This window comes from Zalophus californianus, chromosome 11 (assembly GCF_009762305.2).
Source record: "Zalophus californianus isolate mZalCal1 chromosome 11, mZalCal1.pri.v2, whole genome shotgun sequence".
Classification (NCBI taxonomy): Eukaryota; Metazoa; Chordata; class Mammalia; order Carnivora; family Otariidae; genus Zalophus; species Zalophus californianus.
Genome location: NC_045605.1, coordinates 57229559 through 57256954, shown reverse-complemented (window position 1 = coordinate 57256954; position 27396 = coordinate 57229559). Strand labels below are relative to the sequence as shown.

The following is a 27396-nucleotide window of genomic DNA, read 5'->3' as shown; positions in this document are numbered from 1 at the left end:
TGGGATTTGCAAAGGATGAAGGAGCCATCTTCTGTAAGAAAAATGCAATCCTTCCCATCTCCCCAGCACCACGACTGAAGTGGGACATAAGGAAAGAGAAAGTACTTGGGGCAGAGCTAGTCAGTGCAAGGTCATGGTGAAGAGTACAGGCTCTGAACTGGAGTGCACAGATTTGGAACCACATTCTACCTCTACTCATTGGCAGTATGACTCTGGGTAGGACTACTAAACTCTTTGCCTCAGTTTCCCTAACTATACAATTTGGATAATAAGTGTGGCAGACAGTCCTAGGGTCCCCGTGATGTTCACACCTTGTATAATCCCTCTCTTGGAGTGTGGGTGGAACCTGTGATTTGCTTCTGGCCAGTGGAATATGGCAAAGGTGAAGGGATTTTGCAGAATTAAGGTCCCAAATCAGTTGATTTTGAGTCACTCAAAAGGGAGATGATCTTGGGCGGGCCTGATTTAAACAGGTAAAAGCCCTTAAAAGAGGAAGTGGACCTTCCCTGGAGTCAGAGACTCTGTTCCTAACTTTGAAGAAGGAAGCTTCTGTTGTAAGACCAGCTGGTGGTCTCTAGGAACTGAGAGTGGCCCCTGGCTGGCAGCCAGCAAGAAAACAGGGACTTCAGTCCTGTAACCACAAGGAGATGAATTTTGCCAATAACCTGAGGAAGCTTGGAAGTGGGTCTTTACCCGAGTTGAGTCTCAGATGGACTGTTGAGACCCTAGCAGAGAACCCAGCTAAGCTGTGCCCGGACTTCTAACCTATATAAACTGTGAGATAATAAAGGTGGTTTTTTTTTTATTAAAGATTTTATTTATTTGACAGAGAGAGACACAGCGAGAGAGGGAACACAAGCAGGGGGAGCGGGAGAGGGAGAAGAAGGCTCTCCGTGGAGCAGGGAGCCCGATGCGGGGCTCGATCCCAGGACCCTGGGATCATGACCTGGGCCGAAGGCAGACGCTTAACGACTGAGCCACCCAGGTGCCCCATAATAAATGTGTTTTAAGCGGCTAAATCTGTGGTAGTTTGTTACCCAGCATAGAAAACAAATACAAATAGTACCCACCTTATAGGGTTCTGGTAAAGATTAAATGGGGTCACTGAGGCAAAGCTAACGGCTTGGTACTGGCTCATCGGAGAGACTCAGTAGTCAGTAGCTGCCATTGTTATTATATTTACAATACAGCATTTTACAAAAATAAATTTTAATCACCAGCTTATTAATTAATGTGTTTACAAAAACCATAGGATTTGCAAGCCAGAAAACTACTACATTTGAGCAAACTTGCTAGGAGAACTTCCCCTTGCTGGGTTACGTCTGTTAGGATGCTCTAGGCTGCAAGTACCGAACACCTGACTAATAGTGGCTGTCTTGGGTTGGGATTCTTAGAAGCAGAACTTAAGGCAAGGAATCATGTGAAAATAATGTATGAGGAAGTGTTTCCAAGACAAACCACTAGTAGGGAAGTAGAGAAGTGGGACTGGAGGGGGAATGTGATATCAAGCCAAGTCCCGCAACCTTGGCTCCATCTTGCAGAGGAGCTCCGGGGACAATGCAGATCACTCCTCGGAGCTGGCCAGATCAGCGAGTACAAGGCAGCTGGAGGACTGACACCTCCATACCCAAGTGTCATTGGTTAAGGGCCTCCTTTCGGGTAGGGCAGGGGTGTAAATTCCCAGGCTCTTCTGGCTTTCCATGCTCATAGTCAGAGTGGGCTCCAGCAGCCTGAAGGCCATCCTCTGACAAGGCGAAGCAGGTGCTGGATGTTGGGAGGGAAAGCACAGTGGGAGCCGGTGTGTATGAAAATGTTAAAGGGATGAGAGGGTCATTGGCAGCGCTGCTGCGGTGGCATAAGCTATAAGGACATCTGTTGTTTGCTTAACAAGAAACGTAGGTGGTCCCCAGATTGGCTCAGTGTGAGTCATTGATGTCATGGAAGACTCAGCTCCTTACAGCCTTCCTCAGCACTGCTGGCTTTCATATCCTCAGCCTCATGGTCACAAGATGGCTGCTACAGCCCCGTATCTCATGTGCTTAGCTGATAGCATCTGAAGTAGGAAGCAAAAGAGGACGAGCAGGCTTTCTCCTCATGTGACTTTCTCCTTTGAGGAGGAAAATCCTCTCCTTTGCACCTCATCACAATTGGATCATGTACCCAGCCCTAGATCAGTCACCGGCAGAGGAGAGTTGAGTTGCTAAGGCTGGCTTAGCTCGATCAGTGGTTCACCCCCGCTGCTGAGCCCCCATCCAGATGGGGTTCTGTGAGTAAGGAGGAAGTAGGGGAACGACGGCTGGGAGGGCACACAAGTCATCACTCTTCCTCATTTGCAAAAGGGGGATATTGGTACCTGCCTCTGAGATTTGTGGTGAGGATGAAATGAGCTGATTTTAATTGCTGTGTTCATCCACACTGTTTTTTCTCTGTTGCACCGAGCTCGCTGAAGGCAGGGGCCATGTCTGGCTCACCCTTGCTTCTGTTGATTCAACCCTCTAAATAGTAACCCTATCTGTTTCTCTCCCTGTGTTGCCACACCCTAGTCCCGACTGCCACCACCTCTGTCACTGGTAGCTGGGACAGCTTACTCATGGGCCACTCAGCTTCCATTCTTGGCTCCCTCTAGGTCTTTCTCCTACTGAAGCCTGATGGATCTTTGTAAAACACAAATCCGATTGAGTTATATCCCTGCTGAAAATCCTTCCAGGCTCAAGAAAAAGGGCAGGGTGCAGGCTGGTAGTGATATTCAGGGTAAATACTGGCTTGGAATAGGCCCTGGGCAATCAGAATAGGCACCAACATTGACAGCCATGTCGGCACATCCGCCCTGAGCATCAGCCCTGTTTTAAGGGCCCCTAGGAGAGCTGGCCTCTGCCTACCTCTCTTGGCTTCTCTCTAGAGACTGTCTTTCCCACCCCCCACCCTCCCACCTCTCTGCCTGCACTGGGCCAACACAACTCTCCTGACGCCTGATCTGCTTGCCCTTCCCCAAATGTACCACTTGTCTCCAGGCTCCTGGACGTGCTGTTTCCTGGGACTGGAACATGATTTCTCCATGTCTCCTGGCTACTTCTTTAAAGCCTCCATTTGGGTGCCCCCTCTTCCAGGACACTTTCTCTGACACTCCTCTCCCCCGTCATGGTCTCTCACAGCCCCTGTGCTTTCTTCTGGCAGAGCACTTGGCACTCAGTCATCATTGTGGATGTCCCTTTCTCCCTCACCAGACAGGGATCTTTCTGAGGGCCCAGTGGGGCACACAGGACAGCTGCATCCCCCGTGCCGGTAGTAGTAGGTGGTGATAGTGATGGTAGTGATGGTGGACAACTCTCAGACCCAGGCGCCGCTCTGACCTCCTTTCAGCTGCAACCCGACCCATAGTACGAGGAGTCCACGGGTTCAAGAGGATGTGTGCCCCCACCCGCCTTCCCCAAACTCTGCGAACACAGGATCCTGGAATTCTCTGCCCCAGTAGCCCAAGTCTGTGTCCAGGACCATGTAGTCCTCTTCCCCAGATCTGCCCTTTAAGCCAGAAAGGATAGTTTGCCCAGGGAGTGGGGAGGTGGGAGGTGGGTTTGGATGCAGCTTGGACATTGTTTCAGCTACTATCACTAGGTAACAAATTACCGCCAAACTGAGCAGCTTACCACAGCTATTTTTTTAATGCTCATGAATTCTGTGGGTCAGGAACTTGGGCAGGGCACAATGGGAGTGGTCCACCATGTCTGGGCCTCCACTGGGAAGACTCAGTGGCTGGGGGCTGGAATCATTGGGAGGAGTGATCAGACGGATGATGCTGGTAGCTGGCTGGGAGCTCAGCTGGGGCTGTCCCCTGGAGTATCTATCTTTGTGTGGCCTCTCTAGGTGCTTGGGCTTCCTCACAGCATGACGACCTCAGAGTTACTTAGCCTTCTTACATACTAGTTCCAGATGCCAAGGGCAAGTATCTCATTAAACAGGGGGGAGCAGCAGGCAGAGGGAGAAGCAGGCTCCCTGCTGAGCAAGGAGCCCCATGTGGGGCTTGATCCCTGGACCCTGGGATCATGACCTGAGCCAAAGGCAGATGCTTAACCAACTGAGCCACCCAGGAGTCGCCATTCTGGACGTGTTCTAAAACCACTAAAGACATGCAAACTGGGGTGTCTACTTATGTGTGTACGAGGCCTTTCACACTCTAGGACAGAGGTGAAATGAGAAGAGAGGTGGATTGAGAGCAGGAGGTCAGGCGCCAAAAGTGAGTTCTCTGTGTTTCCATGTTCTGGCAAAGAAGTCAGAAAATTTTAAGTTTGAACTTGGCCTTCTAAGTCATTAAGAAGGTATATTTCCAAGGTAGGAAGATAGAACATATTTGTTTAATAGTTTGTTAGTTTGATTTAAAACTTTTAAATATTTAGGATATGATGTGTAGGCTCCATTTATTTTCCATCCTGGGCCCTGCAATATGAGGGGTGGTCCCGGGAGTGGAGGATGGTAGTGGTAATGGTGGGGAGAGGAGTGGTGGTGATCACTCAAGGCTCAGTAACCACTTACTGAACATCTACCGTATGTCAGCAGTCAACCATGTCTCACCACGGTTGTCTTCACCATCAATGTCATTCCTCCTTCCCTCATGTCCTTCTTCAACAAGCATGCATTGAATACCTCCTGTGGATGAGGGGCTGGGAATGAAAGATGACCGCTATGTAGTCTCTGGCCCAAGAAGCTTACCGGCCAGTGGGAGAAAGGCTCAGGAATGGATCATTGCAATCCAAAAGCATGTGTTTGTTTACAGAAGATCATATAATGCTGGGGCAGCAGGGAGGCCCAGGGAGGGCTTTTTCTGAGGAGGACTTGGAGCATAAGCTGGAGTACTACAGGAAGAGACCAGGGAAAGACGTTCCAGAAAGAGGGAACAGCATCTTTAAGATGTGGAGGAGAGGACACTGGTTTCAGAAGTGGTCTGAAGTTGTAGTGATGGTAGCTGGGAATGGGGATCCCTTTACTGACCATTTGTGTGCCGCCCACCTCCTTATTTGAGGAAACTGCTCCTCCCACTCAATCATGATTCTAATACCTCATCCCTGACCACCTAAGATGGATTATGTACCCAAGAGAGACCAACCAGATTCATTCCCCAGAATCTTTCTATGGGAATTGGAAGGGCAGCTCCTTTGTCCCCTGTCTGATTGAGAGCTGTTAGGAGCCCGAGCAGTTGGGAACTGAAAGAGTTGGTTGGGAAGAACAGACTAGCATGCAGGGCGCAACAGAGAATGTCCTGATGGGGTCAGAGCCTGTGATCCAGGTCTTCCTGGAGCTCAGGTCCATCCCAGCTTGGTCAGGTAGAGCAGCAAACTGGATCCCAGAGTGCTGCTGGGAGAGTTGATGGGGAGTTGGGGCCAAAGAGGCAGCAGATCCTGAGGGGCCAGGCAGGAAGGCATCGAAGAAGGGCCTTAAAGAGGGGAAACAGGGTACGATTTGCGTTTCTGGAAGATCACTCTGGGTTGGCAGGCAAGACTCGCTGGGAAGGGAGTGGCAGGGGGCGGGGCTGGCAGCAGAGGAGCTGGTGAGAAGGCTGATCTCACCTCCAGCCCCGACATCAGAGGGCAGGAGAGGGTGTGGACATGGAAGTCAGACCCTGTGGGCTCTGTAAGGGCCAACTCTAGGCCACATTGGACCTTGGGCAAATCTTGTGGCTCTGTTTTGTGCCAGATGTGAAAAGGTAGGACTGGGGAGAGACATCAGATGTACTATGGTCATTTAAGCAGCCTGGAGCTGGGGCAGAGATCCAGGTCCTAATTCCCACTCTAGAAGGTCTGAGATAGCTCCCTGTCCATAGAAACGCATGCCACCCCACCCCCTTCCAACCTCAGTCAGCCTCCTGCAGCACCTCCTGTTCATCTTCCATGAACTAGCCTTGCAGCAGGGGAAGGCAGGCAGGGTGTCTTCCAGGGACTAGGGTGGGGGGAAGGGGGGTGGGTGGGCCTGCCCTGCAGAGAGATGCCATTGTGCCTGGTGGGGCCCCAGGCCTTCCCTTACCCCCAGGACAGCCCCAAACCACAGGCCACGTCCTGTTTCTCAGAAATACTGACATTTCCCAGAGCCCAGGGTTCGTGGAGGGACAGGGGGAGGTGGCTTCAGAGCTACTGGAGGAGGAAGAAGCCTCCCCAGGAAACCCGGAGGGCAGGCTTGGCATCATAATAGGAAAATCAGGTGATTTGGGTGCCAGGAAGCTACCTGGGAAGGTGGAGGCTCTGAGCCTAGGTTGGTTGCACCTGCCCCAGCTCAGGACCTGGCCCCTTCAGTGTTCTAGGACCCATCGGGGTATAGAATCGCAGACCTTAGCTGGAATCCAACCCCTCCAATTACCAGTATGTGATCTTGATTAGGTCACTTCCTCTCCCCGTGCCTCAGTTGCCTCATTTCTTAATGTGGTTGCCAATCCCCACCTCACACCTCACACGTTATCCTAGGGATCAGATGAGACAACAGACTTGAATGTGCCTTGTTAACTAATGGCCAGCTTGTGGGAGGGGATGCCACTATTTCTTCCAGAGCCCAGCCTGTGCCTCCTGGTCACCAAGTAGGACTCCCTGCTGGAGTCTTGGGGAGCCCTGGGAGTGGAAAAGCTGGGCAGCCCTGGGAGATCACCCCTTCCTTCTCCCTCATCACGCTCATGGGGAGACCAGCAGGGTTACACAGTGAGTTAGTGGCTGAAGAAGAATGGATTTTAACTTGTCCTTAAACCTCCCCTCTTCCATCCTCACTCCTGTTCTACTTTCCCTGTCCTGTGAGGTCTCCTCATCGCCAAGACTTGCTTACATCTCTCCTGTCTGAAAAACCCTCTTCTTCCGTGCATGTCCACTGCCAGCCACTGCCTGCCCTTCCCCTCTCCTTTACCACCAAAGTTCTTCAAAGACTTGTCTGTTTCCTCACCTCCCTGACACCGCCTCAGCCCCCCAAAACCTCTTGCCGCCTCCCCGCTCTCCTGACAGTGCCCATTGCCGCAGGCACCAGAAGCCCCCTGGTCCCTGGGGAGGACCCTTCCCGGGCCCCGTGTTACTGGACTCTCAGCCACCACCCCCTCCTGGCTTCTCTTTGCCTCCACCGGGGTTCCTTTGCTGAGGCTCTGGGGTTCACTCTACAGACTCTTTCAGGCCAGTGCCACCCAACTCCTGGCTTCAGTTACCACCTGTAGGCCAACAGCCCCCCCCAGACTCCCTGTCTCTGGCCTGACCTTGTCCCCAGACCCATAGAGCCAGGGGTATCTCCTGAGACTCAGCGTGTGCTCAGTTGAAACTTCTGGTTTCTCTCCGCAGTTAGCACATGAGATACTACGCACTACCCTCCTCGCTTTCCCTCAGCCCTGTGTCCAGTCCGTCATCAGTGCTGCCTTCCCTTCTGGGCCCATCGCCTCACCCCTGCCCCGGCCATTGTCACGCGCCGCCATGCCGTTCTTCACCCAGCAGGCAGAGCCGGCTTGCTAACCCACAGATCTGACCAAAGCACTGAAACCCTTCCAGGGCTCCCGGCTGCCCTCAGGATGAGGCCAGAGCTTCTCAGCTGGGCGTTCAGCCTTACCTCCCTTCGCTCTTTGCCTCAAATTACACTGTCCAGCAAGAGTGAGCTGTGGGTGACCCCCCCCAGAACATGCTCTTTTCCATCTCCCATGTACCATCTCTTCTTGTGCCACCTCTGTCCCCCCTTCACCCCGTCCCTCCGCCTTCTCCTCTAATCCTCCAGAGCCAGCTGAAGTGTCCCCCGTCTGGGCAGGCCTGTGCTCCCCACGACCCTGCTGTTGCAGGGGAGAAGGGGCAGATTCCAGCCATGTTCCTCAAACCCCAGCCTCTCAAACCAGGCCCCTGGGAGCTGGCTGAGGGAGTTCGTGGCGTTCGTCCCTGCCCGGGGAGGGCGGCACTGATAGGCAGCTTCACAGACTTCCCAGACCTCAGACACCCGAGTACAGAGACCAAGGCTCAGGGGACAATAGGCAGAGCCCTCTAAGTGGCTGCAGGTGGCAGAACTCCAGCCCTTAGGCCATCTCACGCCGCCCCTCCACAGCTTCCAATCCAGCTTGGGGTGGAGGGCAGTGCTGTGCTGGAGGGGGAGCACGGGCCTGGGAGGTGGTGGGCCTGAGTTCTAGTCCCGACCTCCCTCGCTGTCACTGTGAGGCTTTGGGGAAGACACTGGCCCACCCTGGTCCTCAGTTTCCTCTTCTTTAAAGGCGGGGTAATTCCTACACTGTTCCTCTTAAGTGGAATCGTGAGCATTAAAACATCTTTGAAATTGCAAGTAATCGTACATGTAGGCAGGAGAAATTATTAATGTTGTCTTTAATTATAACTGTTAGGCTCTCTTCCCAGACTGTGGTGCTTATACCATTGGTGACGCAGACCGGGGGAGGAGTGCGAGCCTGGAGCAGGAGACCTGGCACCGGCTCGGCCTTTGCTACTGCCCTGCCCCGGGGCTCCGCGCAAATTACTGCTCCTCCTGAAATTCAGTTTCTTCATCACAGAGCGTGGCTGACAACTCTAAGGATCCCTGGAAGATTCGCTGGGGAAAGTGCCTCGAGGCTCCCTTTCCACCTCCACTGGCTAACTGGAGTCAGTCCCTTTCCTCGGCTCAGAGCCAGTGAGCTCCAGGAGGGGGGGCACCCATAACAGCAGGAGGAACCATAGCTGGGGGCCAGGGATGGAGGCAGTGCAGAGCCAGGAGAGGCCCCAGAGGCAGACAAGGGCCTGGGCAGGGAGGCTGGGGGAACGATGTGCCCCGAGGACAGAGGCCAGCCTCTACCCCTGCCGCATCTCAGTCTCTAACCCCGTAAAATGGGCATAACCAGGCCTGCCTTGCAGTCCCTGTGGGAACACACGCAGACCGGACATGAACTCAGCAGGCAGGGTTGAGGGGTAATGCAACTTATCGTTTATTAATATATAACAACAAAAATGATAAAGCTTGTATCTGCAACTGTTTAGGTCTTTGTTATAAGGTTTTGGTTGCTTTGTCTGGACTGGCTGTGACCTTCAGCTCCGGGGTCTGGGCTAGGAAAACATTCCAGTGACCTGGATAGAGGAAAGCAGAAGAGGGGTGTGGGGGTGGGGGTCGGCTGTAGAGTGTGCGCGTGTGCATGCATGTGCCCAAGAGAGGCAGAGTGACTGGGGTGGGAAAAACTTAGGACAAGAAGGGCGGTGAGAGCCTGGGTTTGGAGTCCACAGGAGGAAGGAGATGGGTATTTCCATCACAAAACTCTATCCCCGATCAGTTCTTGGCATGTGACCCCCACCTTCAACCAACCAGCATTTGGGGGTGTCACCTCTTGGTGATACACCCATCTGTGACTTCCTCCCCGCCCCCCCCCCCCCCGCCCCAGCCCCAAGCCCCACCTGGGTCCATCTTCCTCAGTATAGTGCTTAGGAATTTTTCAGTAGGAAATATTCCCATAGAGAGGGGATAGGCAGTGTCAGGGTTTGGGGGCTCAGGCTTCCCTCCTCCACAGCCCTGTCTCCTCCACTCCCAGGACCAAATCCAGATGGTTCTGCTTCACCTTCCCACTCCCAGGCGCCCTGCGTTGAGAAATCTCTGGCCCAGACGCCCACTGGATTCCTGTGCCGGGAACTGCCCGTCTGTGGCTGACAACCACCCCGCCCCCCTCCCAGCACCAGCGGCCAGGAGCTCCCCAAGAGGCCGCTGGCCTCTGGCCCGGCTCTCTTCCCAGGCCCCCCTGTTCGGCCTAACGTCCCACCTTCATGGGTGCCGGTGAGGAGCCGGAAGTTCTGTGCCTCTTTCTGGAAGTCTTGCTTCCTGACTTTCTTGATCTGAATCAAGTGGAAGATTCCTGAGGGCAGAGGCAAGGGCATGAGCAGGAAAAGGTGGGGCCATGCAGTCAGTGGAATGGGTAACTTAGACACAGACGGGACCCAGTCACCCCTCCCCTCCCCTGTTCCGACCAGACACCAAACCCTGTGGACTAGATTTCCTCAGTATTTTGAACCTACCTTCCCATCTCCATAGCCACTCTCCCCATACAGGCCCCATCACATCTTGCCTGGGTCACTACACTAGACTTCTGACCCCTCATACTCCCCCTGCAGTCTGTGATCCTAACTGCAGTCATTCGAAACCATACCTCAGTGGTCCTTCCCTTTCCCTGACCTCTCATCACCTCTCTGCTCACCCTTCAGCTGTCACCCTCAGCATCCTGCTCTCACACTACTCACCTGTCCACAGTGCGGGGTGCGGGGGAGGGGGGGAGCCCATATGGACTGGTCATGCTTTTTTCTGGGCATAGAATGTGTGATAAAAATCAATAGGTGTGCTTATCGAACTCCCAAGAACATCAAGTGTCAGAGTGGTAGGCCCCCTGTCAGCGCGAGGCTCTATTCACCCAGCCCCTGGGCGGCCTTCCTGTGCTCCAGCCCTAACTGACTACTTCAAAGTCCCCCGAGGGGCCCAAGCCTTTACATAGGGTACCCCTCTGCTGCAACTCCTTCTCCTACTGACTTCTGTTTCTCCTCTTGTCTCCAGAGACTCCTACTCATCCTCCAGGCTTTGGCTGGGAAGTCTTCCTTGATCTCCCCTCCTTGGGGCACCCAGAAGCTCTTAGCTGCCGTTGATGATTATCCCTATTTCCGTTGTGCTAACATTGTGTCTGTTCTTGCCTCCCCTGGTTACTTCTGCAGGGCTTTGCCTCTCTGGTTCCCCTGCGCCTGGCCCACATTAGTCATTTAGTATAAGTGAACGAATGAACAAACGAGTGAATGATCCCTCGATGAATGGATGGGTAAGGAAACATATGTGTACCCAATCTAGCCCGGGCCCTAAAGGGAATGAGGCATTAGCTGGATCTCCTGATGTTTGCATCCCATGGGGAGCTGGCCACGGGTACCACACATGGCGCTGAAACCCCGAGCACACGGGCTGTGAAGTTGCACCAGTTGTGACCGCCAGGGTCTGTGGCCAGAAAGAACAGGTGTGACAGCAAGGCCTCTGCTAGCCGGGACAGCTCTCAAGAAAACTAAGAATTGGCCTTGCTTATGGAAATCTGAGTAGGATGCCACTGAGAAGAATGGTCAGCACTGAGATCCAGGAGGCTGGGAAAGTCCAGCATCGTTCTCAGGACCCCCAGTCCAGATGCCAAGGACCAGGATATGGGAGAGACTCGCTCCAAAGGCCCAGGCTACATCACAAGGCTGAGATGGCGATAAGTCCTTCTGCCCAGGCCTGCCACTGCACACACCCCAGAACGCAAATGGAGAGGAGGTGACAGGGATAAGGGAGGGTCTTCACACTGTAGCCTGTAAAGCATGATCGTAAGAACTGAGCTCTAGGACCTGGAATTGAGCCAGCCTGAGGAGCATGGCCATGCCTTTGGAGGGTGTGCCAGGTCTGAGGGCAGCTGGGCTCTGTGAACCCCCAGGGCAGAGACGGTACCAGCAGGTGAGGCTCAGCTCAATGCAAAAACAAACCCTTTCTAGGTGGAGCCATCCACAATGGAGGTGGGGTTGGGGGCATGCGGAGTCAGGGGCTGGAGACCATCCAGGAGACCATCCGGGAGGCCATAAGGGGTTTCCTTCCTAGACAGGGGCTGGAATCAGGACCCCTGAGGTCCCTTCTACTCTGAAACTCCAGAATCGAAAGGGCTCTTAACAATAAGCCAGCTTCTGGGGCCTGAGTCCGGGTGTCAGTGTCTCCAGGCCAGTTCTCCCCTTCCTCTCCCTGTCCCCGAGGCCTGCTGATTCTGCTCCTCTGGGTGAAGAAAGAGGGTTTCCCACTGACAGTCAGACCTCGGGAGTGTTTGCTTTGACCCCCACAGTGTGGGGCAGGGAGGTGACTGATGAGGCACTTAGGCAGCCCAGCGGGGCAAGAGATGGGGAGGGGGTTTTTGCCAGTGACAGGAAGGTAGAGCCTGGCACCGTGAACTTGAGGAGTCCCCACCACCTGCTCCTTTCCTGCTGGGCCTGGTGGTATTGAGATTGGCCTTGAGCTACAACGCTCCAGTCTGCGCCATCCTGGGCACACCTTGGCCTTCCTCAGGCGCCTCTCTGAAAGCATTAGGTCGCCTCCGTGGAAGCAGCTCTGGGGAGACTCAGACCTGGGTTTGAATCTTTGCTTAAGTGCTTAAACTGTGTGACTTTGAGCAAGTCGTTTTACCTCTCAGACTCAGTTTTATCTGCAAGATGGCGCATTAATGCATATCCCTCAGGTTTCTTCTACGGATGAAATGAAACACTTTAGCAGGGGCCTACTACACACCAATGACGGGGCGGAACACAGGGCATGGAAGCAGAAGCTCCGGGGCCGGTCTGAGGCTGTCGCTGCCACCCTTCCTTGCCTGCAAAGCACTCCTCTTGCCTTCCTCACGCCTGTCCAGCCACAGTCCCCTCCTCCACGAAGCCTTCCAGCCTGACCAGCTCAGCTCCCGGGGAGCTCCTACTGCATCCAAGTCACTAAGTCCTGGGCTCCCACGGACAGAGACTGGGACCTATTACTCTCTGTGGTCCCAGTACCTGGTGGGGTTGCAGGGGAGGTCTGGAGGAAACCAGCACCTGTCCAGGCACAAAACAATGATGAGGGCTGCTGAATCTAACTCCTCGGCTGTGGCAGAGCCCCTGCCCAGTTGCTGCTTGCACACCCCTGTGAACTGAGCTTGCTCCCCGCTTCTTTGACAGAAAGGGTCTAGGTATGAGAAAGTGCTTCCTCTCGTTGGTGGAAACATGCTTCTCTGTAATTCTAACTGAGGAGGTGGGATGAAGATACTAATGTTAGCACCTACTATAGGTCAGGGCTGTACCCATGGTATTTCATTTAATCCTCCCAAAACCCTCCTTCCCAATTAACAGAAGAAAAAATTGAGGCCCAGAGAGGTCAAGTGACTGCCCAAAGCCACACAGCTAAGAAAGAGCAGAGCCGGGATTCAAACTCAGGTCTGTCTGATTCTCAAAGCCCCTGCTTGTCATTCTGACCCTTGTAGTCACTCAGAACACAACCGCTCCCCCTGCCTGGGGCAGTCCTTCAGAGCCAGGAAGCCAATGGTCCTGTCCCCCTCAGTCTTCTCTTCTCCAGGCTGAACAGCTCCGCTTTCTTCGTCCATTCCTCCTAGGACAGGAGGCAGAGTAGAGCAGGGAAAGAGCCGCATCTGACGTCACAAGACATGGGCTCTAGCTCCCGTCCTCCACTTACTGGCTGTGTGGCCTTGGGCCAGGTACTTCACCTCTCTGAGCCTCAGTTTCCTCATCTGTAAAATGGGGATAATAATACCTAACTCTCAGGATCGTTGAGAATCAAATGAGATAATGAGTGTGAAGCACTTTGTAAACTCTAAAGTGCTCCACACGCTGGTTATCATTATCATGACCATTCCCTCTTCCACCCCTGCCCACTCCAGCCAGACCCATCGGGAGAGAACAGTGACCTTACAGCTAATTCACACTTAAAGGGTTTAGTTTGTTTTACTCTGCCCAGGGGATCTATGTTAGGCAAGAAGAGCCAAAAAGCCCAACTCTCAACAATTCCCTTCTCAATGACAACTCCTCTTGACCTTCAGCTGGTGATCTGAGCCTCCTGTTGCATCTGGTGAGTTTCGCAAAGAATGAGAACTATGTTCTGACGTCCACTTATTGGAGGGGTAGAGTCCACCATACAGAAAAGGCTGAATGAGACTAGCCTCCACGCCCTCCTGCTTTGAGGATGCCGTGAAGGCCCTTCTGCCTGAGAAGCTCTCCCCTCATAGCGTGCTGACGTTCTACCACTAGACATGCCTTTTGCCTCAAAATGCCTTTTGCTTCAAAATACGCTTTTGCATAGGCATTACCCTTCCTGGCTCCTCGCAAGTGCAACAACCCCTTCCTCCCAGGAGAGGGAGCACTTCGAGGCCCTGGCGTCACCCCGTGGATGAGCTTATCAGAACTGTCAGAGAATCACAGACAGAATCTCTGTCTCCCTCTATCTTGGAATTGGAGACTTAAATCTAGAAGGGTAGCCAGAGGCAGGTCTTCCCAGGCTAGAGGCCTCTGATCCACAAAATGCCCCTAAGGCCCCTGGTGAGGGGGACAGGCCAGAGGTAAGCCCGGCTGGGAGTGGGCCAATGCTCACCTTTTACCAGCTTCCAGAGGTAGATCTCCACCTGCTCAGAGGCCTCATGCTCCAGGGCAAAGCGATGTAGGTTGTCTGGGCTTGGAGCTACTGAAGTGTGGACGAGGACCCGGCCTGGCACCTTCGGACACCTGGTGGCCCTGATGTCACTGGGGCCAGGGTCTGCCTTGTCCTCTGGGGAAGACAAGGAGCTCGTGAACACTCTGACCCCCACCCCCACCCCTGCCTGGTAGGCCCAGGGAGCCGGGTCGCTAGTCTGACATCCCCCTCAGGTCTTTAAGGTCCTTGGGAAAGTTCTGGTGCCCTGGTACCAGAGAGAGGGGCCGCCTCTCCCATTCACCTCCCATTGATCAGCATATCAGAAAACTTCTCATCCTTCTGCACCCCACTCCTCTTCCACCTCCTCCAGGCAGCCCACTTGGAACAGCGTAGCTTACCCTGCTTCTTCCCACTCACAGCCTTTAAAACCCTTCTTGCTTATGCCTCCCACTCGTGCCCTTGGTCTCACTACCTTGCATTGCCTTGTAATTGTCTCCCTCGGATATGTTTTTCTCTACAAGCGACCTATGGGTGAACGACAGGCTGTCTTTTGAGTCACCCACACCACCAAGCACAGGCTCTCACGAACACACACAGAATGAAAGGTTTGGGAGGAGAGAGGTGATCATGGCGACAATGAAGATCACGGTTGTGATGGTGGGAGAGGTGGTGGAGGGCATGATGATCCCACTGTAGTAGTGTGCCGGGTTGTGTGGGCGGATGATGGTGATAGTGGTGATGGGTTTTGGTCCCAAATTGGATCCAGTCCTAAAGCCTCAACATGCTGGACTTCCAAGGACAGACATTCTCCAGAATTTTCCATGTACTAACAATTCCCTATTTTTCAGGGACTCGAGGACTAAGTCCCTACACATACACGCTTCCTTCGAAACTCTTGCGGCGCCTGGGTGGCTCAGTTGGTTGGGCGACTGCCTTCGGCTCGGGTCATGATCCTGGAGTCCCAGGATCGAGTCCCGCATCAGGCTCCCTGCTCGGCAGGGAGTCTGCTTCTCCCTCTGACCCTGTTCCCTCTCATGCTCTCTGTCTCTCATTCTCTCTCTCTCAAATAAATAAATAAAATCTTAAAAAAAAAAAAAAAGAAACTCTTACTAGTTATGAAGCCTTTCGAGATGTCCCGCTAAGAGTTGTAAGGCTACAGTCTCAATATTTTTAAGGGAAAATGGACGGAAGTCTGTGTTTGCGAAGGAACCTAGTAGTGAGCTACAGCCAGGCTCCCAGAGACTTCAAGTTGAACCCCTACCCCTCATGTGCTTCCGGTACCACCCCGTCATGCTCTCTCTCTAACCCTGTCCCAGTAGCATATTACTCCGACCCTATCCCTTAGGTTTGGATTTTGATTTACAATTTATGAAACATTTTCCCTCAACTCTGTCTGAGGCTCGAGAAAGGAAAATTACTTGTCTAAGCTCACAAGAGTAAGTTAGGAAGTCAGTCGGTAAGCGAGCTAAAGTGGATGCACCCTTCCTGACGTTAAAGCCTCGGGTAGGTGGAGACTTAGGATGATTGCAGCCACTCTGTCATTTCATTTGTAAGCTATCTGAGAGGTGAGGAGTACGTGAACTATGTGAAATCACAGTACAATACCTGGCACTAGAAGGTTCTCGATGCATGTTTCCTTCCCCTTTTTCTTCCTTATTCCTCTCCCTTTGGTTTTGCCGACCCAGCCGGCTAACCAGCTGTGGCGAAGGGACGACTGCAGCCCGCGCCTTCTACCCCACCCGCTCAGCCTTGAGGGAAGGGGCCTGCTCCTCACGACAGCTCCTGCTGACAACCACAGGCTGTTCTTCCCACGAGATACTCTGATGTTTGCTTCTGCACGCTCACTAATCCTAGGCTCACACAACAGTGCTGGAAGAACTCAGCTGGCTATTCTGGAAGCCTCCGTTCTAACTCCCGTTCCCCTGCCACTTTGCTGTGGGACTTGGGAAGATCCCTTCTCTTTTCCTGCAGGTACGTGAGGGTTGAAGGACGACAGCAGTGGTCAAGAGCACTATCTGTGGAGCAAGACAGTCTGGGGTGAAATGGAGAAAAATAGTCCTGCCCTGTCCGTTTGTTGTGAGGAGTCCATGAATTCACGCATGCAAAATAACCTACATGGCACATGGTAAGTGCTCAATAAATATTGGCTCCTCCCCGCCCTGCAAAGTCCTAATATCCTACGATCTTATGATTTCATAGAATCCAGAACATTCTCTGATTGATTCTGTGTATATGTGCGAGAGTCTCTGAATCGGTCACTAGAGCCTTAGATGTTCTCTAAGGCAAATATTTTGTGAGCTGGGCATTTTCCACTCCAGTGCATTGAAAACTCCTGCAGCCTGTGGCTCAGAGTCCACGCCCCATCGGTGTCGTCGGAGATGTTCCAAGTACCTGTGCCCCGGGGACAGGGACCCCAGGCCTACTGCGGCCAGTGCCCTCCCTGCCCCCAGCATCCTCTTTGTACCTGGGCAAATCTTGCAGCACTTCCCGGCCACTTTCTCAGGGCGATGGCACGGGTACTCAGTGGGGCAGGTCACCCGCTGGCAGTCCTGGCGGCCGTCCTGACAGGTGCACAAGATGCAGGGCAGGGGTCCAAAGGAGCGGAAAGCTGGGTGCCACACCTCCCCATGGGAGTATGTCTTCCCACTGTGCACACAGGCTGGGCCAAGGAGGGCGGGAAGAGAGGAGGGTCAGTGCCGCAGACCTGGGCCGGATCCAGGAATGGGTGGGGCTGGGAACTCGGGGAGCCCCTGCTCCAGCGGTCTGGCCCAGCCACACGGCCTGCAAAGTGGAGGCCGGGTGTAAAACTGGTCCCCTGTCCCTGACTTCTCCCCTGTTTCAGCAGTCAGGGCTGACCCGTGCCCAGTACGTTCTTGCTGAAGATGGAGAGTCCTCCCCCTGCCCTTCACGGGCACCTCTGGTAGGGGGAGCACTGAGACCCAGTTCTGTCACTACCTGGCGGTGTGAGCTCGGGCAGGTCCCTTCACCTTTCTTAGCCTCAGTGTCCCATCTGTCCCAAAGGGGCCGAGGCAGGTACCTCGGCAGCTGCGCCTGCCGCACCATGGGAGTCCTGCCCCGAGCCTGCTCTCCTCCCCTTCCCCTGCTCCTTCCCTGCTGCATCCTGACCACCTGCCCGCAGCCTGGCTCCACTCCCTCCTCCTTTGTCCACAACTTTCTCTCACCGCTTCCTCTATTGTAGTGTTTGTTCACAGGTCTGGAGCCCCTAGAGGACAGGGGCCATTTTTCATCTCTCTGTTCTGTGCCCCTCGGTTCCCAGCAAAGACATGGCAGAGGCTCAGAAAATATTGTCATGCCGCCCCGTGGTCTTGGTTCTAGGGCTGGTTCTGTCTCACTCGGTACTCTGGACCTCGGTGCCCTTTCAGGACACCTTCAGTTTTGATGTTTTATAAATCTACAAGCTCCTGGCCAAGTTGAGATCAGGGCACTGAGCAAGGGGTGCAGGGATGGGAGGCGGGGGCAGTCGGGGCCCCCTTTTCCCACCTCAGGGATCAGAGGAGTTTCCCATCCCCACCTTTCTTATGTTTCTCCTTCAGGACAATCTTGACTGTCGTGCTGCCTGCCCCCTTCGGTCGGAAGTGGCGAGGGATGAAGCCCAGAGGAGAGCTGAGGCCAGTGGGGGCTGGGGTGCCCAGGCCTCTCTTTCTCCCACTGTCCCCTGAACACGGATCCTGGGAATGTCTCTGCAAATGGCAGGAAGGATGGGGATCACTGATGGGCCAGTACCAGCAGGGGAGCAGCAAGACAGGGGCTGCAGTGAGGCCTGCAGCTAGACACCACCAGGACTTCCCAGTAAAGAGAGTCACATGCCAGGGATGGAAAGATCTGGATGCAGCCTAAGACGTTCTCAGACAGTGGATCTTTGAAAACTCTCAGAACGGTGGTTTGGGAATCCTGCCTCCACCAAGCCCTTCTGAGGCCTGTCAGAGCCAGGGCCTTGGGACTGGAGTGAACAAAGGTACTGAGGTCTTGATCTGGGAGACACAGCGATCAGGGACCTAGGAAACTTCCTATTTAAGAAATGGAAGGTGAGGCTGTGGTGAGGATGAGAGTCGGGAGATTTAGGTGATGGGAGAAGGGGATGGGCCTCCGAAGGTCTCACTAGGCCCCAGAATCTTCACAGGGCAGAAGACTAAGAGCAGGTCCCACCTGGAGACCCTGGGTCTCCAGAGCCCCCTTTCTTGAGCCCCTGGAATCCAAGATCCTGAGACCCTGCCCCTCCAGACCAGGCCTTGGGCATCATAGCTTATAGTTAGAGGACTGGGCAGCTCCAGGCCATGGCAGAGGAACAAGTGGGCTTATTACCCCCAACTCGCTGATACCGAGTCACTCATATTCCTTCTCCTACAGCCCCTTCCTGCCCAGATAGTCTCTGAGTCAGAGACTGGCCAGACTGACCCCACAGGAGCTCCCAGGAAACTATCTCAGGCCCCGGCAGAGGCCCAGGTACATAGGAGGCTCCCAGGAAATGCTTGTCAAGTGGAAGAGTGGCAAGACGGAATCGAGGAGCCCAACCCTTTAATGGGACTTGCTTACGTCATCCAGTAAGTAGCTGCTCAGGGCCTGGAACTGAGCCTGGGTGGGCTTCGCTTAGCACACTGCCTCCTAGGGAGAGGATGGAATGGCAGAGGAAAAGGGGGAGCTCGCTAGTTCAGACGCCTGGGGAGTCCCTGAGCACAGGAGGCCAGCCTCCAGTCCCCCGGGGCCCAGGTGACCCAGGCTGAAAGAGGAGGTGGAGTTGTTCCCACTGTAGACATAGCACAGAGTGGGGATGGGGACTTGAGTCAGTGTGTAAGCCCATCCTCCTACCTCTTTCCTCTCTGACCAGAGAAAGCTGGGCAGTTTAGCTCATCCTAAGTCCAGACTAAGATGGAGAGGGGCCAAGACAGAGGGGAGGACAGAGAGGTAACCCCCAAACAAAGAACCAGTACCTCAGGGGCTGGGTGGGGAAGCCTGGGCCAAGACAGAGGCCATTCCCTCAGGGGAATATGCTGCCCAGAGGCAGCCTGAACTAAGGACAGACACAGGCTTTGGAGAGAACAGTGTCACAAGTGTTTCTCAGGAGGGAAGTGGGGAAGTTTGGGGCCTGCTCTTGTACGGCATGGTACTTTTCCCCAGGCCCCTGTTGACCCAGCAGCCGTGAGGCTAGGGAGAGGGGCTGGAACAGGGTGGAGCTCGTGTTGCTGACCTGGAGGACAAATGAGAAGTGAGGACAGTAACTGGTACTGACTGCCCCAGAGTCCTGGGTTACCAGCTGCCCTCGCCACTTCTCTCCACCCTGTCAGGAAAGCTGTGCACTCACCAGCCCAGGCTGTGACTGCGTGGTGTCCTCTTCAGCTGATCTCTCACTTGACCCATCTGGAAACCCAAAGGGAAGTTGGGTCAGCCTCCATCTCCTCAGCCTTGCTGACTGGAGCCCTGCAGGCCTTCAGCCTCCCAGGCCTAGTGTCACTTCTGCAGTCCCTGCACACCAGCAGGTCCCTCTGCCCCAGTGGGGCCTTATTCCCGCTTCCCATTATAACCTGTCCTTACCCTTGGGTTGACAAATTCCCTACAACTGGGTTGCTGCCTCAGTTTTCCCACACTGCCCTCATGGTCACCGTTAGGAATGAACTTCTTGGCTGGGCCGGAGCATCTTATTCAGTGCCCGTGATGGATGCCCAAGGGCCCAGCATCCCATCCCTGCAGCCTTGCTTAGTTGCAACCCCCTGGGGAGCCACCCTGTCCAGCCACACTTGAGGTCACCAGACCTTCGTCTATACTATCCACTCACAGGCACCTCGGTCCTTCCAGTTGGAAGACCCTAGGACTCTGTCTTCCATCCCGTGGGGTGCCCGCACACAAGGCCCCGAGGGGGATTCTCTCTCTCCAGCCCTCACCTCACATACAGTCTGGCTCCCTCCGAGCATTCTTGGTTCAAAGACCGAGAACACTGGCATCAGACAGTCTGAGGCCAGCCTCTCAGTGCACACAAAACACAGCTGAGGCCCAAAGAGGGGAAGGAATCTGCAGGAATTAGCTGGAGGGACCAAGACTAAACTGGAGTCACCTGTCCCCTGGTCCAGTGCCCTTCCACAATGCCAACGTCTAGAGAAGGGTTCTACTATGAAGCACTCCCTTCCCCAGTCCTGCCTCCTCCAGGAAGCTTTCCTGAACTTACCCCAGCCCACAGGGTACAGTCTGACCATCTGTGCACTTGATTCTGCTCAAGCCATTTGCCCTTCAACTGGCTGAGGTTCCCCCACCTCTAATAGTCCCTGGCTAGGTCCCTGGGGTGGGGTGAGTGGGCGCTGCCAGATCTAGGGACAGACTCACCTTTGCAGGCCTGGCAGCAGGATGCAGGCAGCGGGAGAGGTGCGGGGCAGCCTGGTTCTGGGCAGGTCATGAGACCACAGTAGATCTGGCCTTCCTGACAGAGCAAGCGGGAGATGAGCTCCGATGAGGAGCAGCCTTGGGATTAGGAGAGCCCCCTGCCCTGGGGGCAAATGGCCTTGAGGTGGGAGAAGAAGGGAGCAGCAGAGACACCCTGGGCAAGGCCCAGCCAGCTCAGGGGAGGACCCCCCCCCCCCCCCCCCGTGCCCTTCCCACTCCCTCCCCAGGCCCTGAGGCAACATTCATCCTTCAGCTTCTAAAGCGTTTTCAGACCCCGTCCCTCCCTAGGCTCTCACGGCAAACCGGTGAGGCGGGGCTCTTCCATCCTACAGATGAGGAGGACCTGAAGGGAGGCCTGAACTGCCTGAAATCAGAAACGCAGCCCAGCAGAGTGGACTAGAGCCCAGCCTGCAGGCTTTTCCCACTGAAGTCAACGCTCTCCTCCCCTGACCTGGGACAAGGGGGCCCAGAGAGAGGACGGAGGTCAGTGGGACACATGTTGGGCTCATCGGGCTCTTACTGAAAACCCTAGGTCCCCAGCCTCAGGACCCGGCCTGGACAGGCACCACTGCAGAGGGAAGGGCCTTCTGGGAATCAGAAGCCAGATGACCTCTGGTGAGTCACTTCTCTTCTCTGCGCCTCACTTTCCTCCTCTGTGAAAGGGGAGCACCGCCATCTGGGTTGTGAAGAGCGGATGAGGGAGTGGTTGCGAAAACCCTTTTTAAACTGGAATGCACGACATACGTGGCAGGCAGTGGTATCACCTGCAGTCCTTTCCCTATGCCTTTTCCCCATGAGGCTCAGAAGTGGGCCAGGAGTCAAGCCAGTCCCATTTAAACAAGGAGGAGGAGAAAGAAGGGGAGACCCCAGTATCCAAGGAGAAGGGACAAGGAATCGCAAGAATGTTCTCACCACCCTACCGCCACACCGTCATTTCTGTCTCCTCCCACGGACTCCTCCTCATCCGGGCCCTTGTCCCTTCACAGGAAGTAGCGCAACACAGGGAAGAAACATGAATTTTGGAGTCATGTGGTCCTGCCTCTGAATTCTGGCTTGGCCATTTAACTAGCTGTGTGACGTTAGGCAAGTCGCTTAACTGACCTGAGCCTCAGTTTCCTTATCTGAGAAATAAGAACAGTGATTTCCTGCTCTTAGGGCCTTTGAGGTGCTGTATATAAACACGAGACATCTCCGTGAACCGGCAGGTACAATATATTAGACTGCCAGAAGAGGCTCAAGCCCTGTAAAAAATAAGTGCTCTCTATGTTGCTTTCTAAGTGGTCACTCTTTATTATTTGTAAGTTGTTCGCTCTGCAGCACAGATACTTGAAGATTCAGAATCTCAGACGGACAGGATCCTCTCGCTGAAAAGAGGGAGACACAGGCCCCAGAGAAGTGACTTGATCAAGGTCACACAGGGAAGCGTGGCTCAAACATGGGTGTCTGGCATCTAATCTAGGCCTCTTACCCCGATGTCACTGCTAACTCAGATTATTATCTTAAACGGGACATTGGAGATCACCTGGTCAGACTCCCTTCCACAATAAGAGGAACGGAGGCCCGGAGAAGTTTGATGAGCAGGTGTGGAAATCAGGAGAGCAGGAGTTTCTCCTGCCAATGCACAGATGAGCTAAGCCCCAGGGTAAGAATGACAGGCTGAAAGCCACCTGTCAGCCTAAAGCCGGGCCTCACTGGAGCCCACTGAGGAGGAGGGTGAAGACTTTCTAGATCAGGCCCTGCTTGGCTTCACTCTCTGTCCCCTGGTAACACTGCAGGGTCAGTTCTGCCTGTGCCTAGGCCCAACTCGGACCACAGCAGGAGGAGTTTAAGCGACTTCAGATTAAATCCATATGCAACGAGCAGTCTGACCCTGTCTCTGTACCCCAGGACTGATCATTCACTCGTTCACTTATTCATTCAGCAATCATTGTATACACCTGTGTGCCAGGCCCTGGGCCGGTAGCAGCAAAAGATACAAAAATGAATTGGGCATGTTCCCTCCACTTGAGGAGTGCAGAGTCTACTGGAGAACACAGAAATGGGCAAATGTGAGTACACAAGGTAAGCATGTTGTAACAGGTGGCTCGGGGGATGAGGAAGGCCAGAGACAGGCAGGACATGCCAAACCCCAGATGTTCCCTTCCCCAGGAGCCCATTCACTCTCACTTTGCTTTGACCAGGAAGAACACTGTCCCCCCATACCACACCGCTGTGCTTTGCAGGCCTGTCTGTGCTGGCCTGGGCTAAAGAGAAGGGGGAAGGTCTTACGGTGCAGCTGCAGAGGACACACTGGTTAGGCAGGCGGGACGGGAGCAGCTCGTGCGCACTGAAGATCTCTCCGTGTTGGTACATGGTCCCATTGTGCTGGCAGTACTTTGGGGGGGCCCGGAGCCCAGAGGGGGTGTGAGGTTCTGCACGGGGCGGGGGCGGGAAGAGGAAGAAGAAAATGAAGTTTCACATTGCTCCAAAAGCTTTGTCAAAATTCACTGGGCCACTTTTCTGAAGATTCTGCATCTTATCCTGTCTTGGCATTTAAACCAAGTTCTGGCCTCGGCCTTCCCAGCCAGTCTCCATATTAGCTAATCGAGAGGTCTCGCTGATACCTACATCTGACCATGTCACTCCCTCTCATGGGTCCCCACCAGGGCCTTTCAGCCCCTCAGTGTCTGAGCTGGCCCTGACAAGAGCAAGAAGGCGAGGCCAGAAGCCTCAGCTCCACTGAGCCCCATTTGGTGGGGACCTGCATTAGTTCATTCCCCATTCAGTGAGCATATCCATGAATCCTCGCTAGTGCCAGGCACTGTTCTAGGTGGTGGGGAGACAGCAGTGAACAAAACAAGGTCCCATGCAGAGTTAGATCCTAGTGATGTCAGCTGGAGTGATCTAGACTGTCCCTGTGCTTGGTGTAAGCGCCATCATTCACTGGCCACCGCAGCCCTACTCCTCAGCCCCTGCCAATTAGCCAGTCCCCATCCTGCCAGGTAGTGGGGTATAAGTCTCCAGTCCTGAGAGAACTCACTTGTCCTCTCAAGACACCTTTACTAAGCACCGTCTCTGTAGCAGGCGACAAGCTAGGCATTGGGAATGGAGTGCCCAGTAAGACCCAGCCCCTCCCACCAAGAAACTCGCAATGTAATTAGGTAGGACACTCTATAAGCAGTAACACTGGTATGGTAAGGGCTAGGGCAGATGGGGGCACAGATAAGGAGCCCTTAACTCAGCCGGGGGTGGGAGCTGGGGGTTGGTCAGGGAAGGCTTCCCGAAGGAGCTGATGGCTGAGCTGAGTCCTGAAGAACATTTGAGCCAGGCGGGCAAAGGGGCAGGGCAGCGGCAGGGAGAAGGAGAGAGGAACATGTAAAGCGGAAGGGGCCAACGCACAAAGCAAGGGGAGGTAAGGCGTCCTGGAGTGAGCCTCTGCCAAGGAGGAGGCGTGATGCCCCCCTCACCGGGCGGGATGAAGCTCAGAACCTCTGCTCCCCCAGGGGACCCAGAGCCAAGAATACCTATGACCCAGGTCAGAGCCATGGTGAGATCCCTACTGGGGTCCCCCATGGAAAATGAGCCCCTTTACACACATACTCCACACAGGTCCCCAGCTCACCAGGAGAGCCATGGTTGCAGAGCCTGGAGACCACAGTCTGGAGCCCCGTTTTATCACCTTCCTGATGCTTCTAAGCATTGATTCTCTGCTCAGCATCTCCCTGCCTCTTAAGCTGGTCTCCCCACTGGCTGCCCCTCGTTGGCCATTTGGTTACATATACACTTGGTTATGCCAATTCCTTCTCAGACCGCCTCTCCTCTCCTCTCTTTTACGTTTACTTCCTAGAATCCCAGTCTCAGAGGCTCTTAGAATCTTAAAATCATGAAATCGTAGGCATTTAGCGTCAAGACACAGAGAATGCCTGAACCTCAGCACTGCGAGGAATCTCCGAGTCCATGTGCTTCAACTCCTTTGGTCATTCCCAGCCCCAGGGCGGTGGTCCTGGCCTCTCCCTACAAGGCCTCCCAGCCCCTGCTCACTCATCCACTGACACACGGCACGTCCACTCCCTCTAGCTCCGGCCAGCCAGAGCGGGATTGGGGCCAAAGTGTGCCATCCACGGGTCAACCACACCCCTGTTTCCTTCAGCCACTTTCCACATTTTCTCCCTCCTCCTGCCAAGCCCAGCTCCTTAGGAATGAGAAGTTTGCTGCTACCCCAGCCCTCCTGGGGGATCCACGATGTTTCTTCCCCTGAGTACCTTTGCCTCCTCCAAACCTCTGATGGTTAGAGCCTGCCCCCCTCTCATTCCAGGGGCCCCCCTCAGCCAGAAGCCCACACTGGGATGGGGATGAGGGTTAGTGGGCAAGGGGGAGGAAGGAGGCTACTTACCCACACACCGGGGACAGCACTGTTGTGGCTCTGTCACAGGCTGGGGACAGTGGACGGGAGGGCAGTGGAGGCGGTAACAGCTCACATGGGCACTCTGCAGGGGACACGGAGGGGGGGTTCCTGATTCCAAAGAACCATTGCCTCCCACCTGAACCCGTCCTCTCCCCAAGCCCCGTCCCAGCTGTGGGACACTACACTCGTTTTAAGCCTGTGGCGGGAGAAAAGCAATCAGCTCAATTTACCCAGTCCCTCCCCTTCCCCTGCTCGCACACCCCAGCACGGAGGAGGGTGCAGTGTGCACGGGTTTACACAGACCTGTGTCCCCTTCCTGGTGTTTGAGAAATACGAGTAAAAGCCTGGAGTTATTTTGATGTTCATCTTCACTGTTGTTGTCTTAACTCGGGGATTTCCTTCTTTTCCCTCTGGGCCTGAGCTTCATGGTTAAGAGAGGGCAGGTGACAGGGATGGGGACACAACTAGAAACCTGATGTGGAGAAGACTCAGGGCTTCGTGATCCACTCCCTGAATCTCTGGGAGGTTTGGGTAACCTTACATGAAGCTTTGGAGCTGGCACCCGCAAAGGAGGGGCCCAAAGTTCTTATGCTTTTCCATGTACAGCAAATGGAAGAGAATGGGCAGAGAAACAGAGAGAGAGAGAGAGAGAGAGAGAAGGGGATGAGCAGAAACAGAGGAGCTGACGAGAGAGAGGCCACCACCCCTTGGTCTGTCAGCCCGACCTAGGCAACCCACACCTTACTCTCCCCTCCGTGTTGTAATGAACCATTTACATCGGTCTTGTCTTTTCAGCCATGGATTCCCAAGGACAAGGGCCAGGCCTGGTCTGTTCATCTCTGAATCGTCAGCTCAGGGCCTTGCTCCAAGCCAGTGCCTGTTCCAGTCTGGATGAAGGAGTGAGTGAACAAATGAGAGCCAGGAGAGGAGTGCTAGAGGGCCTCTTGGTTAGATGAATGGAGCCAGCTTTTGTCCAACTGGGAAGTTGGCAGGTTTGCTTCCAGCCCCCCTGCCCACTGAGTTTCCCCACAGCACCTCTTGCCCTGTGGAAAACCCTGGACCAGCCCCCAGCCCCTCTGGGGTCACTGCTCCACAAGATGGCCAGCTCGCAAGGACTCATCAGCACTAAGGGGCATCTCAGAGTCCACAGAACTGGGGCCTTCTAGAGGCCTGGCACTCCTGCGTACTTAGAATGTCTAGAGGGTGAACTGAGCCCCTCAGATGAGTAACTAGGGTGGAGTTCAAGGAACTGTGTGACCTGAAGAGTTAGGATCTCTTTCTTGATTCTGGCCTTGGAGGAGCCAAGGGATGGAGACGATCAGCAACCTACAGCCAGAAATAAGGTGGAGACAGGCAAAGGGTTGAACGGGCAGGTGACCAGGTCTTGCAGCCAGATCGCCTCTCAGGGAAGTCGTAACTACCATGTGCTGAGTGGCTACTAGGTAGGGGCTTTATCTTATATATAAATATATGACCTCCCTTCATCTTCTCAGCAATCCTCGGGGTAGGTACAGCTCTCCACACTTCCACAATGAGGAAAGAGCCTCTGTCCTAGAGGTTAAGTTGCCTAAGATCACACAACTGATGAGCACTGTCTCCAGGATCTGGGTACTTTCCGTGATGCTGAGCCACCTCTGGTGGCTGGGGTGGGTAATCCTTCATTCACTCAGTATCTCTTGCATGACTGCTGGGTGCCAGGCCCTCTTCTAAGCTCTAGGGACATAGCAGTGAGACCAACACGGTTTCTGCCCTCACAGAACTTGCATCCTGGGAGCAGGAGACAGACGATAAACAATAAACAAGTAGGAACAAGATCATTTCAAATGTTAAATTTATGATAATAATAAAGCAGGGTGATGTGATTAAGTTAACACAGACTATTTTAATAACAGCTGTCAAAGAAACCTCATAAGGGGTCACAAGTATGTGATGAACTGCGAGTGGGAGGGACCCTCCGTGAGATGATCTCGTGGGGGGAGACATCCAGATGGAGGAACAACCAGGTAGGACTGAGGTTGAAGTGTTGGTGCAGGTAGGAGACGAGGTCTGAGAAAAAGGCAGAAGGTAGCTGCTGCAGAGCCCAACGCAGGAAATTTGGATTTTACTTTAGGTGCAACGAAAAACTATTAGAAGGTTTTAAGAGTAGAATAACGCAATCAGTTTTACGTGCAGAAAAGATCATTCTAGCTGCTGTGTGGTCGACGGACTTAGAGAGGGAACAGGGAGATCCGTTGGGGGGCTGATGTAGCAGCCCAGGGAGAGATGAAGGTGGCTTTCATTAGGGGAGAAGTGGAGGGATTCCGGGTCTATTTTGGAGATAGCCGCACAGTCGCTTGGGTTGGGGAAGTGGTGCATGTGTGAACTCTGGGGAGGGAGAAATGAATGAACTCCAGTGGATCACAAAACTTGGACTTTGTCAACTGGACCACATGACATGTCTGGAATTTTCTGTTATGGTTTTCTTTCTGCTGTCTGGCTATAGTTCATAAAGTTCTTTTCGTAAAGGCTGATTGGCCTCA

General features: G+C 54.1%; 1 protein-coding gene and 1 long non-coding RNA gene across 3 annotated transcripts in view; one reads left to right on the top strand and one right to left on the bottom strand.

The window, feature by feature from the left end:
• Positions 1–8872: 8872 nt before the first annotated feature.
• The window catches only part of CHRDL2 (chordin like 2), a 31627-nt gene continuing 13103 nt past the window's right edge, over positions 8873–27396 (bottom strand). Inside the window, exons 3-11 of one of the 2 annotated variants that reach the window (XM_027579866.1) lie at positions 24866–24959; positions 22762–22904; positions 20437–20530; positions 19424–19479; positions 17636–17804; positions 16568–16762; positions 14065–14238; positions 9716–9808; positions 8873–9035 (exon numbers count right to left, since the gene is read on the bottom strand). In XM_027579866.1, the coding sequence (XP_027435667.1) occupies positions 8956–9035; positions 9716–9808; positions 14065–14238; positions 16568–16762; positions 17636–17804; positions 19424–19479; positions 20437–20530; positions 22762–22904; positions 24866–24959 (1098 nt within the window). In that variant the 3' untranslated portion in view covers positions 8873–8955. Of the gene's footprint in view, positions 9036–9715; positions 9809–13152; positions 13208–14064; positions 14239–16567; positions 16763–17635; positions 17805–19423; positions 19480–20436; positions 20531–22761; positions 22905–24865; positions 24960–27396 lie in introns of those variants that run through there. The other variant, XM_027579869.1, reaches the window with a different exon arrangement.
• Positions 16149–18659, top strand: LOC113914546. Its single transcript, XR_003517479.1, has 3 exons — positions 16149–16228; positions 17658–18079; positions 18472–18659. It is a non-coding gene; the product is annotated as an uncharacterized LOC113914546 (long non-coding RNA).